Raw genomic sequence first — 20,626 nt, forward strand, 5'->3', positions numbered from 1 at the left:
ACTCGCTCCAAATTATACATCTGTGCAAATGTTAGTCAGAGCTTCTGTTTCCCTTCAGACCATGTCTATGGTAATGGCTGAGTCTTGACAACTACAATTGCATTGCAAGTATTTATTTAAAGTATTTTTTTGACTAAACATCAATATGTTTAAATTATTCTCTTAAATGTAATGTATTTTGATGAGAAAATATACTTTAAAAGTGGTGACACTATGCATTTCTACAAAATCACCCATAAATGTTAATATTGTACAAAAACTATTGTGTCAATTTCAAAAATCATCACGAGTAAAAGGAAGGAATATATTACATCAGTCAAACATTTGTTTGTATTATTATTTTTTATTTAACAAACATTGAAATTAAAAAAAAATGTTGGGGGGGGAGGCGATTTATATTATATATAGCAGTGTGGAGTAGTGGTTAGGGCTCTGGACTCTTGACCGGAGGGTTGTGGGTTCAATCCCCGGTGGGGACACTGCTGCTGTACCCTTGAGCAAGGCACTTTACCTAGATTGCTCCAGTAAAAACCCAACTGTATAAATGGATAATTGTATGTAAAAATAATGTGATATCTGTATAATGTGAAATAATGTATAATGTGATATCTTGTAACAATTGTAAGTCGCCCTGGATAAGGGCGTCTGCTAAGAAATAAATAATTATATATATATATATATATATATAATTTTAATGAAAAGCAGCTCGGAATTTTGTAGAAGAAAACTTCTATCCTCGGGCCATTATATTTGACTGTGATTTAGTGAGTGGGGGTTGTTAAGTAAATACAGTAAATAAAACAGCGGCTGCTTTAAGAACAACCAATACGTGGCACACGGCTGCACGGCTTGCGAAAAGAGAGCGAGCGACTGAGAGCTTTAGCTCGTCGCACGGCATTGTGGGGCAGAGGCGTCCCTTCCTGCTGAGTCTGAATTGAAAGAGTGATACAGTGTGAGCGAAACGGAGGTAGGCTACCTGAGGAAGAACGGACCGGGCACAGTTACCGTACCAGATTCATACTGAGCGAGCGACCCATCGAGATATGGGGCAGAACGATATCATGAGTACAGCCGAGGACGTGACAGACCAGGTAAGCAAGCATGTAGGGCCTGTGTGGCTGTTAGTGTATGGGATGTGGTCGCTACCTAATGCTGGGCCCCAGCGGCACAGCTGAGCTAGCCCATTGCCCTGTTGGCAGGGAGGGAGAGAGAGAGAGAGACTGGAAACACTGGCTTAAATTTAGACTCCGTGCACATTACCAGCTACCCCGACCTCGCCTGCATACCACACCAGTCTAGCCTATACCTGCATGTTGCCCAGGGGCTGCCGCTTGAGACAGTGGTTTGGAAATCCTCTATAAATGAATTGCATGTGGTTGGAAATCCTGTATAAAGTGTTGCTTGTGGAGTGAGTGGAATGATGACGACCCAGAAGAGAAGCGTATGTGAACATAGTGTGGATTAACTAGTTCATGGAGATTCGTGCATCTTGAAATAAATGTATAATTTAAAAAGCTGATCGCTTTCTGTCAGTTTGTTTAATTTAAAATGCTATGTCTTGCTCTATGTCGACATTTCCTGTTCGGTTTACAGTAAGAACAAATGAAGGCGACTTGTTGACTTGTCTTGTTGTCTGTGTTTTGTGTGACGTGTGAGTCGAGATGATTGCTGTCCTATTAATTACTCGAGAAACACTGTGTTTAAAAAACCGTGAACATACATAGCGGTTTCTAAAACGAGAGGTAACGTGCCTTTACCTGTTGAATGCAAACCGTTCCAATTTAGTGACACCCAATATCATTAAATTGACATGTTTTTTTCTTTAGGCAGTTTTATACCAGATCGTGCATGTGTAAGCATTGAGAGTGGGGCATTTTTTGTTTGTTTATTGAAGTTACTGTGCTTGCGCCATCAGATCACTCATTAATAACGGTTTCGGTATTGTTTTTGAATTGTTCAATAGGCAGAACGTTATAATACTGTAAAGGTCATCATTGCAGAATTTTGTCAAATGTGGTCAAATCGCTACTTTGATTTGCATATGGTAGTCATTATAAAACATTGAGTGAATGATAATACCCTGATAGTGCCCTATAAGTACTAATTGGACTACATGCTTTAAGTAATTTAGGCTGGCCAAGATTAGTGCTAAAGTGGTCTCTGTGAAACCAGCCAAAAGTTTAACTGGTTCCCCTTTGAAACCTGAGGACTGCTGAATGCCTGTGTGTACAGTCTGCACTGGGTTAGTTTTTAATGCCATCATCTGCAGTGCCACATTTATCAAACCTGTGTTATTAAACTTCTCTTCACATAACCAGCAGATAATCAAAATGTAATAATCCCAGCCCCATAGTATCAATGTGTAGTAGCAAGACCACCTCCCCGTTTTAGGATCCATGATGGCCTTACTGGCAGAGTTTCACTGTGTAATACATGTAATGTAAATGGTTATACAATGGGAAAATCTAAAATGCAGATTTCAGAGTTTCACTGTGTAATACATGTAATGTAAATGGTTATGCAATGGGAAAATCTAAAATGCAGATTTAAAACTAGGTTACAATGTTTATTCTCCATCTCCATGCCCCATTTATCAATGTTTTTGTTGACCATCTGTCAATGGTAAACAAGACTTTGGAAACCGTAATATTTACTGTAGAAGTACTGGACAGTGTGTAAAATATTACTGTACCTCTACTGCATATTATTATCACAGAACAGTCATTTTCTTCTACAGAGTTTCTTCTAACTACATATCTCAGCATATTAAAGTGATAGTTACACAATTCTGACCTGTTTTATACTTCCATTAGCTACATAGGTCTCAAATGTGCAGTTTGGAAAGAAACACATGCTGTAGTGAACCTGATATCTGGTACTAAATTAGGTCTAAAGTTCCTATGCCTAAAGCCCTGGTCACACCTATAACGATAACCATGAATTGTTTATGGAGCGGTCACACCAGCACGAAAGGGCTCCGATATTAGGGATGGGACGTATAATGTATAAACTCTAAAGAAGTGGTAAAACATTTAATAATATGCTAGACGTATAACCGGTCACGTGACAAATGTCACCAAACGCATATTTTTTTATGCATTAATTTTAAGTAATTTATCATCAATAATCCGTCGCGTATCAGACTGCTCTAGTGCCACAGTAAGGGCGGATATTATAAAAAGGAAGGGGTTTGGCAATTGCCTTCAAGTAGCTTTTCTAATTGGTGCAACAGAAAGATTGACACTGGGGCGGGTTTTATTCTCGGTTGGTCTGGCGCTTCATTGGTGCACTGTGTGTGTATTTATGCCTGTAGTAGGTGTTGTATGGTATCATTTCCACTGCGGGGTTAAATAACGTTAATGACAAGTGTTTTTTTTCTGAGTTTGTTCTATATTTAAAATGGCATCTCTAAACAAAGGAAGCCACGTTTGGAAGTATTTTGACGAACTGGACGAGAGAACCGTGGTATGTAAATAATTATGCCAAACAAAATTGCCGTACCACAATTTGAAATTAAAACATTTAGAATTATTGTGGATGGAGCTACTGATGGCAATAAAAAGCAAACACCCATACAACATTTGCTAAAGAATTGGCTGAATATTGGGCGTGATCATGTTATCCCCTATGAGGACAGTTTGTGTGAATCATGAATGCAGCAGTTTTAAAATCGATGTAAGATTATCCCAATACTGTGCCGACCCATAAAACAATAACAACAAGGCTGGAAAAACGTAAAGAAAATCGTACTGCAGCTGTTCATACAAAACTTTCAAAGGGAGAAAAAGTTGCAATTACCACAGACTCGTGGACCCCATTCCCCAATCTTCCCATAGGTGGAAGGCTTTTTTCACTTGAAATTGTTCTGTACGCTTTTGGACCCAACGGCCGTTTGTTTAGTACAGTTTTTATTTGTATGTTGGAACTACTGCGCTAAAGTAAAGGACCCCAGAGACACAGTTCAAACAGGTAGGTCAGGCATCTCTTTTTACAATAAACGGCTACACGCATACGGCTACATGTATCCTTTTTTTTATAAACCTGTAAAAGGCAATATGAGCAATGGCATATATTTCCAGAAGTCCTGTAACTTTATAATTGTTAATAAAAAACAGAATTGGAATAAGTATCTGAAGATGATGGGTACAGTGGTATAAGTAAGCAGTAAGGCATGACAGGGTGTGTGATATACTCCGATATCGCCACTCCACGGGTGCCTTGCAAAGCCAAGTGGCTTCAACCGGCGGGGCGTGGTGATATGAGAGTGAAGAGTGCCTTTCTGCACTTATAAAATAGGTAAACTAACTAAATTAAAGAAAAAAAAATAGAAAAAAAACGTTTTTTAAAGTTATTTTTATTAAATGTCCTTCTGCCTAAACCTGAGGTAAGAAAACAGTTATATTTACTTTAACTTAAAAAAAAATAATAAAAATAACTAAAAAATACATTAAATAAAAAATTAAGTCGTCCTTTGTTATCCCGAGTAGTAACAGGAGGTACTCTTCACAGTGGCGAGAAAGACGTTATTTGCATTATGGAATACACGGTTACTTATCAAACTGACTTTGCAATTTACGGTTGGACAGCGTGAAAAATTACTGGGTCAGTGTTAAGAAACAATTTAAAACAATGCAGGGCACAGCAGAAGAGATGATACCATCATACCTGGACACACCTGGACACATTTATATGGAAAGAAAGGTAGTGCAGGAATTGTCGAGATGTATTTATAAATACTCTGCATCAGACCACAAAGCTGAGCATGGGTGGGACCTGTGGCAGCAGGCAAGGCAGGAGATGCAACCGACCAGAGAAGAATGCACAGAGACGAGGCAGTGGCAACAAAACATCCATTTAACCACCAAAGTCTCTTAAGAGCGATCCAGATATTTTTTTTAAAAAGCTGAAAGTTTGTCATATTTTTTAAACTATTTATTTTCACAATGGGATACGGAAACGCTGCATTTCAGGGACCCCAAACCCTAACCCTTCTCTCTTCTCTGGCGGTAGGAGTGGAGACATGGCAACGCAGTCTTGTTAGAAAGTAAGTTTTCAACAGAATAACTTAAAATGAGCTTCAGAGATCTGAAATCACCTACTGGCCTGAAGGTCCTCAACGACTTTCTGGCTGATAAAAGCTATATCGAGGGGTATGTTCCATCCCAGGCTGACATTGCAGTGTTCAATGCCCTTTCCAGCCCTCCATCTGCAGAGCTCTTCCATCCCCTCTGCTGGTACAACCATATCAAGTCATACCAGAAAGAAATGGCAAGTTTCCCAGGAATGAAGAAACCTCTGGGCAAGTACGATCCCGCTGATGTAGCAGACTTCACTGCAGAGTCAAAAGATGACGATGATGATGATGACATTTATCTCTTTGGATCTGATGATGAAGAGGAGGCCGTAGCTGCTAAATGTTAAATTCCTGCGAAATCCTCCATCATGCTTGACGTGAAGCCATGGGACAATGAAACTGACATGATGAATCTGGAAGCGTGTGTCCGGACCATACAGATGGATGGCCTACTTTGGGGATCCTCCAAACTGGTTCCAGTTGGCTATAGCATCAAGAAGCTGCAGATCCAGTGTGTGGTTGAAGATTACAAAGTGGGTGTAGACCAGCTGGAAGAACTGATTACTGCTTTCTAAGACCTTGTGCAGTCCATGGATGTTGCTACATGCTCAACACAGATTAAATAAAGAAAGACACACATGTTTTTAGTTTCGAAGTAACCCTTGTTTGCAACATTTTATTCCATTAATTTTACAGTGTTTTTTGTTTTTAGTTAAACTGCTAGAAACTCTTCTGAAAATTTCTAAAATTTAAAGTAATAATTAACAGTGCGTAAAATCAAGTTATATATCCCACATCAGATCTGTGTTAACTTACTGGTATTTTATTTTAGGTTATCAAGTACCCAAACAAGTTCAAGAACTTGTCTTTGCTTTACTGAACATTTCTTTCCAAAACCATACTTGGACAACAGTTCCAGTTGCATTGGCTTTTACAAATGTGTTCTATGAATTCAAATTTAAAAGAAAAGTATTAAACAGTGCTGCTTGCATCAATTAAAAAATCAGAACCATAACCACACATACTTTACAAGTGTACCACTGCATTGCACTGACCTGTAGAACAAGTTACAGTTTGTGTTAAAGTCATTCAAAGTACTCCATTCAAACAAAATGTTTTCTACATCGGGCCAAAACAGTTTCCTCCTCTATCCGCTCGTTTTTCTTTCGACATTTTAAGTTTGTCTTTGTTTCGTCTCCATTCACGTACTGTTTTTTCAGCATTGCAATTTAAGATGTATTTCAGCAAATTCAACAACGTGCAATTTCAAACCTGTAAAGTTCAGGATTACTTTCAAAATTCCGCTACTTGCCTACAAGGCCCTTAATCATACAGTTCTAGAGTATCTCTCCAACCTGCTGACCCGCTATGTCCTTGCATGCAAGCTGATGTCCTCTGACGCCTGGCACTACACTCAGAGAGCGCTCTCTTTGCTTCATGGCCCTGACTCTTGAACTCTCTCCCAGCTTTAGTGAGTGTAGCTCTCACAGTCGCTCACATCAAATCAACTCTCAAGACCCACTTGTTCTCTCTTGCTTTCAATGCTCTTCAAGCCTGATATCTGTTATTAGCTGTTGTCTAAATTGCTATTTCAGGTTTTTCTCTCCATCTTATTTGTATGATTCTGCCTGACACACGCATCCACAATGTTTAGAATTCACATCCTAGCCTTGTATTTAATGTAATATGCCTGTATTATTTAATGTATTTGCATTGTTTTTTACCGTTTGTATTTAATGTACTGTTCCCTGTATTTCACTGTATTTAATGTATTGCGCATTGTTCCTCACTATCTTGTAAAGTGCTTTGTGATGGTGGTCCAATATGAAAGGCGCTATATAAAATAAATATTGATTGATTGATTTTCATTTGTCTGACTGTCCTACTGTATCCAGTCTTGGTCACCTGCATTATTATAGCATTGCAGTTACAACAAATGGAAGACTTGGTAAGTTTACTCGGCTTTCTAACCAATAGCTGTTTGCTACGGATCCCAGCGGCGGGTTCAGTCTGAATGTGTTGACAAATCAGTGACTCGGGAGGGTGGGAATAAGGAAATTCATAGAGACTGACAGCTATTGTGTTAACAGTGAAGCAGTATAGCTGTGACGTTTGAGAGGAGGTCAGTCAAGAGTCTGAAAGCTTGTGTTGAACATTCAAAATGACTAAGGGTATTGAGAGTAACAAATTAAAACTTTTATTTAGAACAGTGATTTTGTGTTTCTACCTAGCAACATGACCTGAATGCCTTAGATCCTGAAAAGATAAATCGGGTTGTTGACAGTTCAGTTTGTGTGAGCCATAACCGTGGCTGTAGTAATCTCATTGTGATACTGGTACAGTAGTTTAATATTAGCCAGTGTATTAGTCACTCCCCCTTTTAAGGGCCCTGCAAAAATGCCTATAAATTCAACTTATACAATGTTTTTTACGGTACGCAAAATTGTTAAATGGTAATGGTATTATTGCCATTATATGTCAATGACATGGAGTTTTCATTTTATTACTGTTTTGTTTTCAATGTAGGTTTTCAATTTTGCTTGAAAAGCAGTTCCTTTACTCTGAGGTGTTCAGACATATTCCAGCTTCTTGTTATGAAGTCTGTGGAAGGTTATAGGGATTACAGCCTTCTATTTTTTTGTTGACCCTTTCCGGTTTCTTGGTCTTTCTTATATCTGGTAATAATTGGAGAAGGTAATGCAGGTTACGTAAGAAATAACCCACGACAGGGTGCCTTCAACCACCCAGGAAGTGCGGTAAGAATCGTCTTGCAGCGCACCCTGGAGTGGGTTATTTCACTTCATTACAAACTAGCTTTAAGGAAAAAAAATAAATATATTATGTATCCTTCCACTGAGAAAAAATAGTCCCTGAAGTGATTGTAACATATATTTTGTACTTTTTTTATTTGCCATAAACATTACATTGAACATTGCCATTTACAGTAAATTTTTTTTAGATGAAATGGCATTTGGGAATTGAAAGCAGACTGATTTCCCACATCTGAGGGAGGATTCATGGAACAGCCAGACACTGCTCTTGACATCGAGGGAGGGGTTTCCGAGTGGTGGTGGTGTTGTGTGTTTTGTGTTTTTTTTTTTTTGGTAAGAAATTATCCTATTCAGGCTTTGCGGTCTTCAAGCGAAACTGACCAATAATTTCTGAGGCTGTTTTCCCACCGATGCCGGTAACAGGCATAATTTCCCTAGATTGTAAACCAGCATTAGATAATATGTGGATTAAACGACTTTGCACAGTGCCGCAGTCCTTCCCGTCCTCGGCGAGCACAATAGAATTCTATGCCGAACCCGATCTTGTTTAAAAGCCCAACGGTTGTGTCAGAAGAGAGCAGGAGAGATTTTAATTTTGTTTCTGAAATCGTAGGGTAGTGGTGAGATGTATCTGTTGTGTCTAGTTTAAACATTGCATTCTCGCTAGTCAGTTTTTTAAGGCGATATTTAGTTTAATAAGTAGATGCTGCTGCTGCATATATATATTGAATGCTGAGTGAGACTTGCGTGGCGATTTCTCAGATGGCTTTTGAATAGTGTTACTGCTACTGCTTGCCTTAGAGTTTTATTTGTTCTGTTCTCTGACTAAATAAATACCGCAATATGTTTGCCATTTTTTCTGTAATTCTTCGTGACAGAGATGAAAAAAGATTGTGGAGTGATTTAAATGCTGTTTCAGTTGTATGTTGACATTTTTACCTACAGAAACACTATTTAGATAATTGTTACTATTAAGGCGTAGTAATATTAATAGATCAGGTAAGTAAGTTGGTCTATGATGTCATAGTGGTGCGACAAGACAATTATTACCGCACGGTCATGTGATCTTGTTCAGCCAATCACAGCACTTAATTTATCCAAGCAATTTTATAAAGCGTATTAAGAATGCCCAACCTTTTAAACTATGTACAGAATCCTTCCTACTCTCCCCTGGCAGTTCCTCCGTGTGACAAAGCAATACCTGCCCCACTTGGCGCGACTCTGCCTCATCAGCACATTCCTGGAGGACGGGATCCGCATGTGGTTCCAGTGGAACGAACAGAGGGACTACATTGAAGCCACCTGGAGCTGTGGCTATTTCTTGGCAACCTGCTTCGTGCTGCTTAATCTGATGGGACAGCTAGGTGAGGAACATTTGGATACGGATACAAAGGTATTTTGTAAGACGGGACAGCGTGAAGTAAGGAGTAACAGATGTGAATAACTTTCAGTACATTGCTTTCAAATGTTTTAGTCAAATTAACCTCAGAGGAGATACAGCACAGTAGATTTGAATCTGTTTATATACTGGTAAAATGAATTGGATGGTAAAATGACTTCTTTCCTCCCCCTTACCTCTCTTTCTCTTTGGCAGGTGGCTGTGTGCTTATTCTAAGCAGAAATTTTGTACAATATGCCTGTTTTGGATTATTTGGAATCTTAGCTTTACAGGCAAGTAAAAAAATAATAATTTTGCTTGGTATATACATGTAGACGTGTCAATATTTGTGTAACAAAACCAGAGCAGCCATTCTCCATGACAGGATTAAGTTAGCATTTTATAGACACTGAATAAACATAATGTAAGAGACAATGTTTGGTCATTGTCTCATCTTGTAAAATTGTAATGTTTAACAGTCATTTAATTTACTTTTGGTCTATGAAATAAACTTCATACCTTGAAATTGTATGCCCGTTGTTCTGGTACTGTAGGTCAGTACACTTATATATATATATATATATATATATATATATATATATATATATATATATATATATATATATATATATATATATATATATATATATTATATCAGTCAGTTGAGCACATGTTTGTCTCCTGGCTGTGCAAAGTCGCCGGTCTTCAGTGTGGATTCTGGAGGGAGCGTTGCATTGGCTCCAGAAGGTTAGGGACGGTTTCTTCACATCACACTACAGTGAAGACTAGTGACCAGACGCCAAGTGAGCTCAGACGGACACCTTTAGGGCTGGATTTTGTCCTCCGCTAGCCAGTAGCTCGCTGTCATACGCTCTCGTTCCTGGGTGTTAAAGAGGAAATGGGCTTGGTTGTGGGATTGGAGACTGAACCTTCAGCTCTCCTGAGCTGTGTGTGGAATTACTGCAGTGAGGGAATATAACTGGAGATTCCAAAGAGAAACTTGGGGTAAAATAATTGGGCACTCAAATTTATAAAAAAAAAAAAATAATAAATAATAATTTTAGTTTTATATTTTAGGAAGTTGATCCTATATGAAACTAATTCCAACTCAGTTTATAAAGCACTATCAGTATCTCAAAAACAAATGTGGAATAAAACATGACTCCTGCTGCTACTCCCATGTGGCAACCTATGACTCAGTACAAGCCGGTATGTTTCTGCACCTTGAGGAGAGCTCTGAGCAGGAGTACTGTTGTAGATCTGCAGTCGAGAATGCCTCAGGAGAGAGAATTTTAAGCTGGATAACACAGTTCTGCCTCTTATGAGAGATATGAAAAACTAACTCTTCTATTTTGGCTGATCTCCAGTTATCACCATTTTCCAATAAGTGGGGCAGGTTCAGTTTCTCTGGCAAGACAGATTATGCAGTCTAAATACAAATCTCTTTTGATGGTATTTGTTGATGCTGTGGAGGAAATGTACCCTTTTTCTTTGGTAATCAGTAATCTTCACACTGTGGCGTTTTGAAATGTTTTAGTTAAGTTAACCTCAGAGAGGATACAGCACAGTAGATTTTAATCTTGTTTATATTCAACATATACCGGTAGAATCAACTGGATGCCAAGTTATTTCTCACATTTCTTGTTAATTCTGAAATGTCTGTCTATTCATTTTATTCTAGAATTGTTTAGCTGACATGCCAAGTTGCATGAACTTGATGTTATCTGGACAGTTTTCTATTTTCATTCATTCATTCATTCAATCTTAACTAGATTGATTACACCTAGAAAAGTCTTTGACATTTAGTAATGGAATTAGAATCCCTCCCCAAATCTTCACGGTTATTAAATTGACTTTTGAACATGGGGACTTGTGATCATCACTTACAAGTGCTCCATCTCGGTGACACTTTCACCTGGTTGCTGGTTGAGACTAAAGATTTGATTCGGACCAAAACTGATTGAACTGTCTCTTTTACAGACTATCGCATACAGCATTTTATGGGATGTTAAATTTTTGATGAGGTAAGTACCTTTTATTCTGCTGTAAATGCCCTTTAATTATCTGTGACATTTTAGTTGGTCCAGCTGATGTCATTTTGCATGTAGATCTGACTTTGTCAAGTTGGTTCTGAAAGTATTCCAACGATTCAGGATCAACAGCGTGGCTTGGTAACTCCCATTTCATTTTCTTGCCACAAAAGAGAAACAAACAATTCCCAACTGTGTTTTGATCACTCCAAAAAAGGCCTCTATAGACAATCGTTGAAATTACTGACAATGTAAGAAACGTTGTCATTGACAGTAGAATGCCATTGGCTTTATAATAGCCCGCGTGCTTGGTGAGCATTTGGATGATTTCAACCATTAAAGGGATTTAATAAAACACATTGTGTAAAACACAATTAGTGCAGTTTTTTTTTTCTTCAATTTTTTGGGGAAGGAAATTTATACTTAACAATCTGTCAAATGTGCTGAAGAATTTATACAACTCTGCCTCATTGTAAGGCACAGTAAAGAATCTGATACAGTGACTGTACAGAGACTTGACAAGTAAATAGACAACCAAGTTTGAAAGAACACCCGTTTATTATGGACCATACATAGCACTGGCAAAATGATTGGGGTTAGTACTATGCGGTACAACCCTTTGCCTTCTGCAAGGCAACAACGTACTTACAGTGTGGACAAGATGGGATTGCAGCCCATTCCTGGCACAGACTGTATTGGAGTCCCAGGAAGTGGGTTTATTGGGACGTTTTCGCAAGGAATTGGTCGAGGATAGTCCTAGATTCTCAATGGGGTTCATGTCCGGAGATTGGCCAGGCTATGGAAGAGTTGTGATGCCCTGACGTGCCTTTCCATCTTTGCATTGCATTGGCGGTGTGTGTTAGGACACCCATGGTCCATAAAGATACTGGCCTCTTTGGACAGATGACTATTGGCATAGACAGCCAGGAGAATGTTTGACGTATTGGGTAGGGATGGGCATGTGAATTCATTTATTCAAATTTCATTTTCATAAAATGACTCCTTGTATAATCTAGCTTGTATTGCAACAAATATAATTGGTCTGAACAGATACATCAACCGCTGCAGCCCAATGTATAAATTAAATATTATTTATTTATTTATACAGAAATAACATTCTTTCTATAGCTCTAAATTACTCAAGTTCTCGACATAAAAAATAAAAACTGCAGGGTGATACAAATACTGTAGCTATGAGTAACAGACGTGGTTGGAGTGCACCGTTGCACGTATTGAAACTATATGAAATTATTCCATTGAATGAATACAGTAGTCTACAAAAGAGGTATTTTACAAAGAAAAAGGAGGTATCATACAATGCGGTATTGTCGGTGGTCATATTTTGTTTGGGGCCATTTTACCAAAGTAGATACTAAAACAGGAGGCTGTGTGGTCCAGTGGTTAAAGAAAAGGGCTTGTAACCAGGAGGTCCACGGTTCAAATCCCCCCTCAGCCACTGACTCATTGTGTGACCCTGAGCAAGTCACTTAACCTCCTTGTGCTCCGTCTTTCGGGTGAGACGTAATTGTAAGTGACTCTGCAGCTGATGCATAGTTCACACACCCTAGTCACTGTAAGTCGTTTTGGATAAAGGCAGCTGCTAAATAAACAAATAATAATAAACAGTAAAATTCACACTTTGCAACAAGAGACTGAGCTGCATGAACAGCACAGGGACAATGTTAAACCACCTGCCTGCAGAGAGATGCCCATCCGCAAGCCTCATACTGTGTGGACTGCGAGACTAAGTATGCCTTGCACAAGCAGCGGAAGTACCGGTAAATCACAACGAAACCAGTACAGCTTGCTCCACCAAATGCAGTGCTCGCTAAAAATACATTGACTATCGGCACTGTTGAAGGACAGGGTTATAAAAAAAAAAAAAACATGTTTTGTAGTTTTAGCTTGACTTCTAGTTCATGCCATTCAGTGATTTAACGTCTACTCTGTACTACATTATTTATAAGGCTTCATGTAGCAGAATGTATAGCAGGACCGGGAGGTATGTACCAGACTGAATGTGTTACTTCATGTAAACATGTATTTATATTGTGTTTTATTTATTGTCCAATGAAGACATTTATTGATTCATTATAATATCTGCGTTATGTTGCCTTTAATTGCTGTTTGGAAGTGATGCATCCTACCCTGTTATTACACTTCCTGTTAATAAAAAGAGCTTCTTATTAAAGCATTGTCAAAGAGTACTGCGATTTGTTATTGTTTTACATACAGTAGACCCCGAACGGACCCTAATTGCGTGAGTTTTCGAATGGCTTTATTCCTTCTCTTTTGTTCTGTGTCTCACAGGAATCTAGCACTGGGAGGAGGGCTGCTGCTGCTTCTGGCAGAGTCCCGTTCCGAGGGGAAGAGCATGTTTGCTGGCGTGCCTTCCATGGGAGAGAGCTCTCCAAAGCAGTACATGCAGCTGGGGGGCCGGGTCCTGCTGGTTCTCATGTTCATGACTCTGCTGCACTTTGACGCCAGTTTCTTCTTTGTGAGTACATGGGTCGAATTGCTTGCTTTAGTTATAGGAGAAAGTTGCGTGAGGTTACGTCATAAATTAGTGCTGGGACAAATATCCGAATATTCAAACACTTTTTTTTTGTGTATTCACGTACAAAAATCAGATGTTCGTATTCCCTAGAAATAACAAAACTACCTTGCGCTTATTTACCACCTCACCAGAAGTTGCACGACAAAAATGGCAAATAAAAAATAACTTATGATATATATTTAAAAAAAAACAAAACAGGATCAATACAGCAGCTCTTGATCCTCTAAAAGTTTGACAGCAAAAAGTAAACAAACCAGATTATGTGCAGGCACGCATAGTGATCTCTATGGAAGGCAAGGAATCTCATGGGACAGAAAAAAAGGAAGAACATCATTCTGACATGCCTCGCTTAAACAGTGCCTAACTTGCTGGAAATGCTGTGTAGTGATTTATATATATATATTGTATATGATATTTTTTGTTGTGACTTTGTACTATGTGGAATGTAGTAAGAGAACCAAAACTGAGTTTTTTCCCCTTCATTTTACAAATCCACATGTTTGTTTTATTTGAAGTGTTTAAAGGTAAATTTCAGTTTTTGTTTGCTTGTTCAGCTACAAAAAGGCACAAGTAAACCTCATGTTATTACTTTGGTCATCTATGGCCACTGTTTACTGTGAAGATACAGCAACGGTAAGGAGCAAAAGTAAAAAATAAATGTGGTGTCAACTTTATGTACTATTTATTTTGGTAATCTAAACAAAATAACGTTTAACTAGAACTGCTGTTTGGTGTCGTTTGTTTTGTAGTTAATTCACTGGGGTAAAGTAAGGCCTGCACAACTTATTCTTTACTCCTGGGATATTTTTCTACTTTAACCCGTTACATATTTTAACATTTTACTATAAAGAAGGCACACCCACACAGTGGCCACGCAATTAGCAACATTGGTGTTTACTTTATTTTTTATTTTGTAACTTGATTTTTGTAAATATCTTTGCTTTTTAAAAAAAAAAAAAAAAAAAAAAAACCTTGGCTGTGTGTGTACATTTGAAATGTTTGGTCTTGGTAAACCTTGCTCTGATCTGTGGTGTTTCTTCCTTGTGATTTCTTCTCTCTCAGATCCTGCAGAACATAGTGGGAACTGCGCTGATTATCCTGGTGGCAGTCGGCTTCAAGACGAAGCTGGCAGCACTCACTCTGGTGGTGTGGCTCTTCGCCATCAACGTTTACTTCAACGCATTCTGGACGGTGCCCGCCTACAAACCCATGCACGACTTCCTCAAGTATGACTTCTTCCAGACCATGTCTGTCATCGGGGGTTTACTACTTGTGGTAGCACTGGGGCCAGGGGGCGTCTCCATGGATGAGAAGAAGAAGGAGTGGTGAGCCAGCTGCCTCCCTCATCTCTGCTCACAGCCGGCCAGCTCTGTACTCTACAGCTTTCAACTTTCATTTTGTGGTGTTTTTGTTTTTTGTTTTCTTTTTGATTTTTAATTAGACATGGTCATTGCTGGATTGTTTTTGCCCTAATTATTTAACAGTCTGCCAAAAAGAAGTGTCTCAGCTTTCTCAATACTGTTAACATTGCACACACATGCTTCATGTTCCATTTTTGTTTACCGCAGTCCTACCCTAGTTAACACAGGCACCCAGGTCACGCAATCTTTGAGGAAATAGATTACGTGCCCCTAAGTACACGGTGAAATGGAGTGATCAGAGTGTGTTTATCATTGTATCTGGAATATATTAATTCTATCTTGTAATGAAAAAGAAAATTGTTCTAGAGGACATTTTGTCTGAAGACAGCGAGTTAAAAACCCAGAAACAAGCTTTAGATGTGCTGTGTTAATGTGGCATTTTGATGGTGGACACAGTTCTCAGTTGCACGTCGGCACTCCTATCTGTTGGTGTGGTTCTTGACTCCATGTCACCATACTGTTTAGAGGCACTGACTATTTCTCTACCCTGGGTGGGAGAACCTGTAGACCTAGTAATCCTTATGTAATTGGAGACATTGGATATAGTAGGGACTTTGCGGAAAGTATATTTTTCTAGTTTAATTTCCACAAACCTAGTTGGCCTTCTATAAGTAAATTGACTGTTTTATTTTGCAAATGGTTATTTAATAAAGGTGATCATCTGTTTTGTTTATCAATCATGCTGTCCTGCAGGTATATTTGAGTTGAGAGTAAAAAAGAGACTTGTTGCACTCAAAAAAAAAAAAAAAAAAAAAAAAAAGCCCCCCAGAAATCCATGTGCATTCACTCAGTATTTTGACTCCCAGAAATCCATGTGCATTCACTCAGTATTTTGACTCCCAGAAATCCATGTGCATTCACTCAGTATTTTGACTCTCAGAAATCCATGTGCATTCACTCAGTATTTTGACTCTCAGAAATCCATGTGCATTCACTCAGTATTTTGACTCAGAAAAATAGCATCAAGTGTATTGGTCATCAGAAGTGTGCTATTTTTTTGCTGTTTATTTGCTTTTGAGATATTACATTTAAAGGAAAAAAAAAAGATTAAGATCAGATGTCCCTGTGTTTGTTTTTCTGGCTCTCCAGGGTTGTATATAAATGCATATGTAATTCAAAAGGAACAGTATACAGTTAGGCTTGTTCTTAGGCTTAGGATTTTAAGTTCTGAATAAATATCTTGAAATCCTGAAAATGAATTACCACTGTTGGATATGTAGGGCTAAATAAAAAGGCTATTTATTTAGAAATAATCAAGACTTCTATATTTGGTTGTGTTGGGTATCTACATGTTCTTCATGGTACTTGAAGTACAGAAAAAGACCCTGCAATAAAATGACCAGGCTGTTACAACAAACACATCCATGCAAGTAAGTTGATATATAGTACTTTTTCTACTATCCTAGTACTGAGATTTATTTATTTATATATATATATATATATATATATATATATATATATATATATATATATATATATATATATATATATATATATATAAATGATATCCCCTCAAGTGGTTTATGAAATGGCACAGAACCCGGAGATTAAATGTTTTCTACTCATGGTAACAGACATGTGTTATTGGCTATTACACTAGGCCATCACTGTCAGAAGGCAGGGTTAATATTTTAAAAGATCATGACAACACTATGGGAACGTACTAAGGAGCTCACTACAAAGGACATAAAATCACCCATTTTTAGCTAAAGTCCCCTATTTGAAAAATGTTTCCCCTTAGTTTACCCCCCCCCCCCCCCCCCATGGCTTTGGTTTCTCCCCAATCTGACAACCCTGAGTAAGATGGCTACCGAAACTTAAAATTCTGTGAGGCAGCACAGTGAGTTAGAATCACAATTGCTCAACCAATCACATTGCTTGTTTCACGTTGCAGTACGAGCCCTGGTACCCACATGTACACGTACATACACACTTAAGATCTACAGGAAAAAAAATAACTTTTAATGTGAAAATGCGTGAGTAGAAAGACACAGATGTGCACTTTGTAATCGGTCTGAAAAATAGGAAAAAGCTATATTTAAAATTCTTTAATAAGAGATCTGTACTTAAAATATATTTATTAAATGTAGGCCTATATTATTATTTATTTCTTAGCAGACACCCTTATCCAGGACGACTTACAATTGTTAAAGACATCACATAATTTTTACATACAATTACATTATTTTTTTACACATTATTTTTACATACAATTACCCATTTATACAATTGGGTTTTTACTGAAGCAATCTAGGTAAAGTACCTTGCTCAAGGGTACAGCAGCAGTGTCCCCCACCTGGGATTGAACCCATGACCCTCCGGTCAAGAGTCCAGAGCCCTAACCACTACTCCACACTGCTGCCCTTGGGTTGAAAATAATGAATTCACGTGTGTAGCTACAGATACAAATTAAGAAATAATAATACGATATATATATATTTTATTTTAAAAATACCTGATACTGATTGTCAAAAGGATGGGTCAAACGGGACGTTATTTTACAGATCCTCCGCTATTCCGGAAGTTAGTAGCACCAACCGGAAGTGAAATTGTTGCTTGAAGCTCTTCACCAAAGATCTATGCAACAAAAAGGAATATCCCCTAGAAAATGTCCGGAGGGCAACAGATGATCGTTAGTGGTTAGGTTTAGGGTTAGGTATTAGTGCAGGGGTTGCTTAAGGTTGGAGTCAGAGTTGGGGTTGGGTTAGGCACAGGGTGGCTTGATTTCGTACAGTTGCCGAGCTCTGGAAGTTAAAGGTGGGATTAAATGGCAAATGCCCTCGAATCATCCGATGCCCTCAGGACACTTGCTTGGGGATATTCCCTTTATGCTGCAATCTTACATTCACAAGATAGTCGACTCCCCCTTTTTTCCGTCCCGCCGATGCGGTGCATCATGGGGATCCAAAGAGTTCAGGTGGCGATTTATCTCCTATCTATAATGTGGTCTGCTTTATTTCCTATTCAAAGCTGTGTCTTTTGAAAACGATTGCATTTTTAGCAGTATTGAACTGGATTTGTTTAGAGAGACCCCTCCTTAACACATACGTGTTATTATTTCTACGATCGATGTTTTCACTTGGCCTGACAAGAGCTCTTGAGTATATTCTTGAGGCAATATACAGCCAAGACACAAGGCATTATCATGCTCCAAGGCCATGTACGTTACGGTCGCTTTAGATTCAATTCAACAAGTATTTCAACAAAACTACAGTCACAATTGTAAAGCATGGGTTTTAAATCGACGATTCTCTTATACAGTATATAAAATATACGAAAAAAACAAAGTAAATACAGTTAACCTATTATAATCAATCAATCAATCAATCTTTATTTTATATAGCGCCTTTCATAGTGGACCACCATCACAAAGCGCTTTAGAAGATGTAGTAACAAGAAAATCCACAATACTTTAAATACAGAGAAATGCATAATACATGATATACAGTAAAAAAAAAAAAAAAAAAAGCATAATACATTAAATACAGTGGCAAGTGCATGATAGTAACACAGTACGTGAAATAGCAGCAGCACCATGAAGCTAAACGAGCGTTCTTCAAGTGTGCTGCAGCTTTACTTGCGGATAACAAGCAGGCCAGAGTCAGAGGACCTCAGCTTGCTGCGGGCAGGGACATAGAGGGTCAGCAGGTTGAGGAGGTACTCGGGACCTGTGTGATGAATCACACTGCTGCTATACGTTGTTCATAATTACATTTCTTCTATTACATATAATGTAAAAATAAAAATATTGCACGACATGTGGACCTGTCTTCCTGATCTTACTAAATCCAATTTGTTAAAGTTGTTGTTATTATTATTATTATTATTATTATTATTATTATTATTATTATTATTTATTTCTTAGCAGACGCCCTTATCCAGGGCGACTTACAATTGTTACAAGATATCACATTATTTCACATTATACATTACACACAACGTCACTTGTACATATCAATGTAGAATTAAATTCATTTAAAAAAAAATTATATTTCTTCCCATTCAAACCATCAAACATTACTGCAATCTAGCTGATAGCAAGGATATAGAATCTCGATCACTGGCTATCCCAACCCCTTGACAGCCAAACCACGCCCCCGTCTTGTCTGTTCATGAATATTCATGAGAGCTGGCAATTTCAGACAGCAATTCGCGATAGAGCTATTTGACAGGTCAAGTGAATACATCGATCGTGGAAATAATAACACGTATGTCTCTAAACAAATCAAGAAGAATCTTGTTAAAAATGCAATCGTTTTCAAAAGAGAACATTTTGAAAAGGAAATGAAGCAGACTACATTATAGAGGTAACTCTTTGGTTTCCCATGATGCACCGCTTCGACAGAGTTGACGTGTCAGTTTGAATTATGTCCCTAACGGCGCCTCATAGATCTTTGCTCTCACACACGACAGGCGAACCAATCAAAATCCTCCGTGGACCGAGGCGAATCGTGGGAGGGTTCTTGTGACACATACTGGGCGCGTTCACGGAGATCATTCTTAGAAGATCATTGGCTAAACTGGTCAGATTGTGGACGAATGAACTCCGTTAACGCATCCATTGCTGCGACGCAGGGTCCTTCTGTCCCACGTGGCGAGACTGACGATTAAAGCTTTGCAGAGTGTGTTGTTGTCACATAAACACAATGAGTGAGTATCCACCAGAGGTACAGGCTTTCCTACAGGAATACCCATGCCTGCAGCCCACAGCGGGGAATAAGGTAAGGAGATACAGCAACACGGTTTATCGTTTGTGACACATGGGTCACCCCGAATATAATGCTAATTTCAAGTAATCAAATCGTGAATACTAGTGTCGTGAAAACTTTTATAAAATAGACAGTTTTAAAAAGACATTTTGCTTTCAAGTCTGCGACAAAGATCACTATAGTGCTTGTTTTTTGTTTAACCATGCGTAACAAGAAACGCATTTTCTTTTCGGTAATGTCTTACACTGTTTCTGTCAGTTATTGTCTTCTTAAACACATGTGTGTATATACGGTACACTTAACCTAACGTTTCGGTTGAAACATAGTACTGCGCTCCAAGCTGGTCCGTTTTTTTTTTTTGTTGTTGCCATACCCCTACTAGTGCAACCCCATGGAGCCATGATGTATCAAATGGATATTCAGCAGTATATCATTTAATATTTTGTTGCAAATACAAGTACTGTGCAGGGTAATGTAGGCGTTTGAAATAGGTTCAAGTATATTTTATCATTTTGAATTTTTAACCACTCTACAGCCTTGTCTAGCGTTTTTGTCATAGATTTTATTTACTGCATTTTATATCGCGCTTTTTATACAAAAGTATCGCAAAGCACTGTACAGTACATAGCAGGAAAAAAGAACAAACCAGCATGTCACACATACAACTGCCATAATCAGACAATTTA

The 20,626-nt window shown here is 38.3% G+C and overlaps 2 protein-coding genes and 1 pseudogene across 2 annotated transcripts in view; all 3 read left to right on the forward strand.

The window, feature by feature from the left end:
• Positions 1-841: 841 nt before the first annotated feature.
• LOC117396963 (surfeit locus protein 4) lies at positions 842-15,908 on the forward strand. Its single transcript, XM_034909288.2, has 6 exons — positions 842-1,091; positions 9,023-9,209; positions 9,440-9,516; positions 11,204-11,247; positions 13,564-13,750; positions 14,873-15,908. The coding sequence occupies exons 1-6, from the start codon at positions 1,044-1,046 to the stop codon at positions 15,137-15,139; spliced, it is 810 nt and encodes a 269-aa protein (XP_034765179.2). The 5' UTR covers positions 842-1,043; the 3' UTR covers positions 15,140-15,908.
• Positions 1,107-9,015, forward strand: LOC131702896 (elongation factor 1-beta-like; annotated as a pseudogene).
• A 3,814-nt stretch (positions 15,909-19,722) lies between the features above and the next one.
• The window catches only part of LOC117397008 (surfeit locus protein 2-like), a 28,881-nt gene continuing 27,977 nt past the window's right edge, over positions 19,723-20,626 (forward strand). The window contains exon 1 of the mRNA XM_033995515.3: positions 19,723-19,952. Coding sequence (XP_033851406.3) covers positions 19,878-19,952 — 75 coding nt within the window. The 5' untranslated portion in view covers positions 19,723-19,877. The remainder of the gene's footprint in view (positions 19,953-20,626) is intronic.

Source organism: Acipenser ruthenus, chromosome 31 (assembly GCF_902713425.1).
Source record: "Acipenser ruthenus chromosome 31, fAciRut3.2 maternal haplotype, whole genome shotgun sequence".
Classification (NCBI taxonomy): Eukaryota; Metazoa; Chordata; class Actinopteri; order Acipenseriformes; family Acipenseridae; genus Acipenser; species Acipenser ruthenus.